Consider the following 7,566-nt stretch of genomic DNA (forward strand, 5'->3'; position numbering starts at 1 on the left):
ATTCCTCATTCTCTAGTCTAGTGGGTCCCCGCATCCTCTCTGGAGGGAGCAGGGGGGAGCAGCGGCTGCTGTGGAGGCACTTGTGCGTGCTTGTTCACAACCGCGCCCGCAGTCCATAGACAGTCCACACCCCTCCTCTCCGCCCCACAGGTTGATTAACGGCAAAAGGAGCCAATAACTCCTCAATCTCCTACCCCCGCAACCAGAAACTTCGGGATAGACGATCGCTGCAGGGACCAGCAGTGGCGAATGAAATGTATCTCGAGTGAAATGTATCATTTCTGATCGTCTAGGAAAGATCAAAGACCTTTAGTGAGATCTGATTCTGACATGCTGTCAGGATCAGTCTCTAAAGTTATTATTAGCTGTTCCTAAGCTTGGAGCAGCCTGATAATAACTAAAAATTTTAAAAAGTTAATTTATTAAGCAGTCATAGTGATTGCTTGATATAAACTGATGTTATGTAAATATATGTTATATAAATGTAAAAAGTGTGTCAGTCATTTAGGAACAGAAACTAAAAACTAGCTCAGTCATGAAGGGGTTAAGCTTGAAAAATAGAATCTGATTGAACGTATTGGGCAGCACAGTGTAAGACAATTTGCTTGTAGTTCAGAGATATATATCATGACTTTGTTAGGTAAACTATGGTAGAGAGAATGGCTAACTGAGCTCTGTTATTTCAAAGATGGGCAAAAGTCAGTTTTGATCATTTTGTTTTTTTGGGGGTTTTTTTCTTCTCAATTTAAGGCCTGAAACGATGCGCAAGGAAAGAGGTGGTACCTCTGGACTCTTAAAATGTGGCAAAAGTACAACATACGAGGGAGGCCTAAGAGAACCTGCAATAATGTACTGGGAAGGAACAATAAAACCAGGTAACTAAATGAACAATACTTCTAAGAGAATATTCATAGCACCGCCATCGAGGTAAGATATGACTAACGGCCCCTTTGTTGGATTGAGATAGATTCATGGACCGTTATACTTTAATACCACAAGTCCACCTTCATCTACAATACAGAGAATTGTTAAGTGGCATCACCTTTTAAAAAAAAATTAATGTGATATAGTAATTTTGGTCATTTAAACAATCTTCACAAGAATGATATGTCTCCTGCTACTCGTGTGTTAGTTGTTATGTATTGTCTAGTGGATGGTATACATTTGCAGGCTTGTTAAAGTGTTCAATTACAAACGGGTGAGGAAAGCAGTCCTATAGATGCATTGTTGGGATGTATACTGTGCATTCAGTTACTGTATATCGGCAAGGAAGCGTTTTACTTTCACAGGAAGCACAACTGACACTTTGTAGTCAGTACAGAAAAAAAGGTAACTAGACCGATAATGGTACACTTTAGTCAGAGTTGGAAAATTAACCTTTTAAATGCATACAGGGAACATAGCCTCATACTCTGTCTCACCACAGTCTGCACAAGTGTTTTTGCCAAATATGTATAGGTGTTGAAATTTGTGGTGGAACATGTAGTGCCTATATATTCACGACAATACAGCCACGCCAGTTTTTAGAAGCTGGAAGACCGCCTCCTGTAGTTATTAAGCTAATGTAAATGGCAATTTACACCATTGTATAAGTACAGCAAAGCTGTGTGTACAGATCTGTTACAGATACATGGGCAAAGGTGAAGAAGGATTTTCAAGACTTTCCCAGGATAAGCCCATTAAAGAATGATGGTTAATGGAGTTTTAAGCTAGTTTCAATGAAAAAAAAATATTCTTTTACTGATGAAGAGATGCATGAGCTTGGCCCAGGGAGTGTAGCATAGAACGCATCTGTAAATGAATTGAAGAATGCATGTGATAAGTCAAGATCTGTCTTGGCGTTGATCCAGAACTTGCTATTTTGGTGTGAGGGGCACCCTGGGTAATCATATTAAGTGATATTTGGCACTGCAGCTATGTTTCAAAGACCTGCATATTTGAAACCTACATAATTGCTTGTTTGCTTATCCCTGTCTGTACCAAAGGGCATTGCCTTCAGTCTTATTTATTGATTCCCTGTTTGTTGTAAACTCTTGCAGGTAGGGCTCTTCTGTCTTTTCTTTTATCTCATGTTACTTTGTTATTCTGTGTATGTTTATTGCCCTATATTGTAATGTTTTGCTGAATATTTTGGTTGTATATGAATAAAAGTAATAATAATTATCCTTGGCACAGGCAGTAAGACAATAAATTGGAGGCAAACATCATGTGAACAAAAACAGGACGTGGCCTCATGCATTGTTACTTTACAATCATTTAACCCTAGCTGTCCCGGCAAGATGTAAATAGTTTTAGTTTACCAATAATCAAAATGTGAAGTAAATACATATTGGTACAGATCTATGTTAAGAAATGTACCTTTATGAACACTAAAGCTGACCATACACCTATAGATTATGTGCAGATTTTTTGTGGTCAGATGGAAAAGGTGCAACAGATTCCTCCTTCTACACTAAACTGTGTGGATGGAGAGTCTACCACTGGGTCAAGCTTCAGTATCTTGCTAGTCAGCCCCGCTGGCTCTCAAAACACCTGAACAATCTGATTGGATGCGGGTATTGTTCAGGTACTTTGACAGCCAGCGGGGCCGACTAGCAAGATACTGAAGATTGGCCCAGCGGGAAATTTTTCCATCCACACAGTTTAGCGCAGATGGAGGAATCCGTTGCATTTTTTTCCATCTGACAATAGGCTGATAGAAGAAAATCTATAGGTGTATGGTCAGCTTTACTGTTGTGGTACATCACTAGTTTGTGATCCTGTAAAATGTAGTCTTATAATCTGTATATTCTAATTATGCAGTGCATTGTATAACTACTTGCTTCCTGTTGACCAATTGCAGGAGTTACCTCTGAGCTGGCCAGCATACTGGACATTTTGCCCACAGTAGCAGCCTTGACAGGAGGCAGTCTTCCCAACGCTACATTGGATGGATATGATCTGAGTAAACTGCTCCTTAAGTCTGAGAAAGTAAGAAATTACAAATGCAGGAAAAACGACTAGAAAGCGTTTATTTCGGTTGATGAGTACCATCATAATATAATTTGCCAATATTTTCCACCCCTGTGTCTAATGCAGATCAGTATAAAGATATGAGATGCTAGATGCCTGGTAGTCTTGTTTTATTCACCACAGGTTAAACCATATGAAAAGTGCCAGTAAGATGTGTTCTTATTATGGTGAAGAAATAGCCTCATATCAGCCGTGTCTCATCTATGCAAAACTGCAGTGAAACAAACAAAAATTCTGTATGGTTTTTTAGTTTACCCTCACAGGTTTCAGGATTGCCAGCTGTTGTAAGTCTGTTTCAATCGTAGATCCCTTATTATTTTAGGTGTCCACACTTAAATCTGCTGATTTTAGACTTAGATGTGCAATAATCTTGGGCTGCCACAGTGTGTGATCACAAATAAGTTGGTGTTGAAGTTGTACAGTCCTGTCAACATTTTTTCCAGGACAGACAGTCATTCTAATACATTTTAATAAAACTATTGAAACTTGTGCGGCTACTTTAACTTGCAAGCTCCTTTTTTATATTGGTACTAAGCTTTGTACTGGGGTCACATAGGGCAATTATTACTTTGTAACAATTATCAGTCCTGGAAATTTGCTTTTGGTTCATATGTATCTGAATGTTTTTTAAAAGTGAAAAGATAAAATTACTTGTTAAAATGTAAATATAAGTTGATAAAATGTTTAAAATGCATCAGGAAATACTAACCGTGTTATTCACAAAAAGCTGAAGAGTTTGGGGAAGGTAGGCGAAGGGAGCAATTTAGGGCAACATAGCTGAATTGGAAAGTGAGCTGAATTGGAGAATTTTTCCAAATCCGCTATTTTGTCCTAGATTGTTAACTTCTCTTCCTGCCTTCTCCAAACTTCACCCTTTAGTGAATAACCATTAAAGTGTTTGAATAAAATATATACATAAAAAAGGCAGAGGTAGGAGTAGTCCTATATGTACAAATCAACTACAACTAACGCATCCAGTTTAATCAGGATGGGAGTGGGAGCTAAAGAAAAATCTAAACTAAGGAAAATCTAACTAGAGACGGCGCAAAAGTCCTCCATGGTGCAGTAAGGTATAGTGAACTTTATTGAAATCTCAATTGCACTCATAAAAGAAAAATGGCCTAGGGACAGCAAAAAATTTACATCCTGCACTGATGGAAATGCAACAAACCTCCCGGCAGTGCCTTATGCATTGACCAGAGGGAACAGACAATCGGCAGAAACAAAGGACATGAAGCGGAGAGGGATTGGGAGCAAGTCCACAGGCACGTTGCCCATTCAGGGGACATTAGCATCACCTGAATGGGCATATATGAATGTCTTTTGAGGGATAGAAAATAGAAGTCCCCCTTCATCAGCCTCCACCTTTTTTTTTGCTATCCCCTGAAACGTGTTTGGACCTACTGACATCACCTGGATGAGTAAAGCTTGATGATATGCCTGTGGACATACCCTTGGTCTCTCACCGCTTCAGAGTCTTTTTTCTCTGGCAGTCTGTTTGTTTGACTGTGCCCAGGGAATGAAAAGGAGACTGGAAGGCTTCCTTTTTCATCCATGCATGCTGTTAATGCTTTATTGCTGCCCCAGGGCATTTTTCTCTTGTAAGTGCAATTGCGTTTATTTCAATAAAGTTCATTATAACGTAACTACACTATGTGCTTTTGCTTGTTATGTTTTTCTTTAGTTTATTTAAAGGGTTTTGCCTATCATGCTTAGAGTTTAATTCACATGTGACTATTTTTTCTCTCTCCTTAAACTTTAGCCTTTCTAGTAAGATTTTGTCAGTAAGACACATATCACACTGGCAATCCTTTCATTGGTGACAACTCACCAATGACAGGATTGAGGGCAGAAAAATACCCGCCAATTTATACAGTGACACACTCTTGCTGGCCAGATGAGCGAGGCAATTTTACAACATATTCGTCCACGAAGGAGCGCACCTCTCATCAAGGTGCAGAAGAAGTGAAGCTGTTCAAAGAGAAGTGATTTTTCTACCCCTTTTAGTGAACGTGTTGCCACAATGACAAGCTTGCAACTGTAAAATGGACCTTAAGTTACTTCCATTTTCACCTTTGTCTTTGCCAGCCAAAATGTTCAGATGCAGCGAATGCAACGGTACAAATTGGGTGTTTGCATGTTAAAGACCGAAAGAAAGTATGTTGGCGAACTGGAAAAGCACCCAAATTTGAAAGAAGAATCAAACCTTTCGATCAGAGATTGTATTGTAGTTCTCTGATTATACATTTAAAGTGGACTTTAGAATGCTTCTCAGAATTATCACTCCTTCTAATGATAATGGTGAATTATTTTACCCACTGTGTGGCTAAGAAAATCAGAATGAATGCAAAGAAAAGAAAGGTAGAGATTGTGAAAAGATAAATGCACACAAAGAACAAGAGAGGAGAAAAGGTTACCTTATGTGGTATCCAAGAAATCTAGAGGAACAGTTTACAAAGGTAAACATCCAGTTGGAATCCTCTGTCCTGCTGACACTGTTCATATAATATATTGCACATACAACCGTGTAATAAATAAATACTTATCTCCCTGTTGGACTTCTGTCCCATAATTAAAGGAGAACTTTGAGGTGAGTGCTTTCCACTCACCTCATAGTTCTAGCCGACCTGTGACAATGAGACTGTCACAGGTCGGCTTAATAGATCGGAAAGTGAGCAAACACTTGCCAGCGTTCGCTCACTTCTTGATCCTGTCACGGCCGTCTGCCGTGACAGGGGAGGGGCTGGATTCCCCCCTCCCCGCTACGATCCTCCAGCGCTGACTGGCGGAACGGACAGGGGAGGTGGCGGGTACAGCTGGCACTGCCTATAGATAGGCAGAGCCAGCTATCACTGACGCAGCAGGGCGGATCCAGACATAATTGTCGGGATCCACTTCAGCTGCGGCGTCTTAGTCTATCGCGGGTTGTAGCTCGCGGTATACTGAGCTTAGTGTGACGGGAGGACGCTAGTTTGTGTCCTCCCGTTACCCTAAGGAGAACTATGGGGAAAAGCCCTAACCCAATAGTTCTCCTTTTAAGGGATTAAACGTGCCTACTGTTCTGACTTTGCTTGTACAGTAGAGATGTTTTCTGAAAGATGAAGGTATGTTTAGAGGCACAGCTTGCCCAGAGGCCTACAGTATTGTCATGGACTAGCTACAATTACGTTTTACAGAGTGGCATTTGCTTGTTTTGCAGCTGTGTTTTAGATAAGGAAACTTCTGTATCTAAAGGTGGTATTTTAGTAAAAGGTAAAGTCTGGTGGGCTCAGGTGTCCCTTGCCTTCTTTTATGCATTGGATATTTCAACAGTGTTAGTCAGTAGTCTCTGACTCTGTTCCTGTCCACCTTGGTGTTTTTGGGGTGTTCCTGGCCACCTTTGCATGTCCAGCACCTACTCTCCATAACCTAGACTTAAAAAAAACTTCAACAGGGAGAGTGGGAGCTGCTCATAATGTTTACAGCAGGTGCAAGTCAAGTGCAGAGAGACTTTTATGATGGAAAAGGTGGTATTTCCAATGCTTTGGAAGCTTGAGGTAGCATGGTCTAGCTTACTGATCTGGAAATTAACTATGGCAGAGAGTATACTTCCATCTTTGTTGTGTCCCTCTTCCATGTGTAGTCCGCAATAGCTAAGAGCTTCTACTACAACTAAGTATTAGACTTGATGCGATGTGTTAATCGCACTGCAAGAATGACCCAGTATGGAAATATTTCTGCAGTTGGCTGTCAGTACTGATCATGGTATTTTACTTTTCATAATTACTTTCTTTAGTCCTTCTAGTACAAAAACACTTGTCATAAATGTTTTTTGAGCAGTAATAATGGGCATGGCCTACTTATATAATCTTTCTTTTTCCTGTGCAACAATGTCCCTGGACAACAATGTCCCTGGACAACAATGTCCCTATCTCAGTGTACTTATGCTAGATTTTTTTTCTTGAGAAATAGTGCAGCACCAAAAAATGTAAGCAATACAATCTAAATAAGTATCCAATCGACGTGAAAACCAGCAATGCAAAAATTGATCCAAACATTGAAATCTTAATACCAACCTAATATGTAGAGATTGTGTATCAAACATTAATATGGCACTTCCAATTCAGTGAAATCCAAAAAAATGAGTGAACTCAAACCGAGCAACAGTATTATGTGTCCAATTATCAAGATCCAGTGTCCAAAGGAGTGAAACCTAAATACTCTGAAGGTGTAATACGTGCAAAATCTAGTGCAGTTCTTCTGTAGTACGATCCTTAATTGGTCATCCATACAATAGTGAGTGACATCAGTATGTGAAAATGTTTCCATTCCATATTACACAGACACTCAGGAGGAATAGCACTTACCTTATTGCACAGAACAGGAAGTGATATTTAGCATATTGTGATCGTACTAATATATTGGGATGGCGCCAGCATAATTCAGCTGCCCTAGTTCTTTCAATTTGTACAAATGGAACTGCCGAAAAGACCTACATGTAGCATGTGCACACCCATACTGGTAACATCTATAAATTTAGAAAAAATGTGATGTGTTTTCTTCCCCTCCCCCCCC

At 39.9% G+C, this 7,566-nt stretch overlaps 1 protein-coding gene across 1 annotated transcript in view; it reads left to right on the forward strand.

The window, feature by feature from the left end:
• Positions 1 to 7,566, forward strand: part of ARSA (arylsulfatase A) — a 22,393-nt gene that overhangs the window by 12,097 nt on the left and 2,730 nt on the right. Inside the window, exons 5-6 of the mRNA XM_018564415.1 lie at positions 751 to 875; positions 2,843 to 2,970. Coding sequence (XP_018419917.1) covers positions 751 to 875; positions 2,843 to 2,970 — 253 coding nt within the window. The remainder of the gene's footprint in view (positions 1 to 750; positions 876 to 2,842; positions 2,971 to 7,566) is intronic.

Source organism: Nanorana parkeri, unplaced genomic scaffold (genome assembly GCF_000935625.1).
Source record: "Nanorana parkeri isolate BGI_ZX_2015 unplaced genomic scaffold, ASM93562v1 scaffold749, whole genome shotgun sequence".
NCBI classification, from domain to species: domain Eukaryota; kingdom Metazoa; phylum Chordata; class Amphibia; order Anura; family Dicroglossidae; genus Nanorana; species Nanorana parkeri.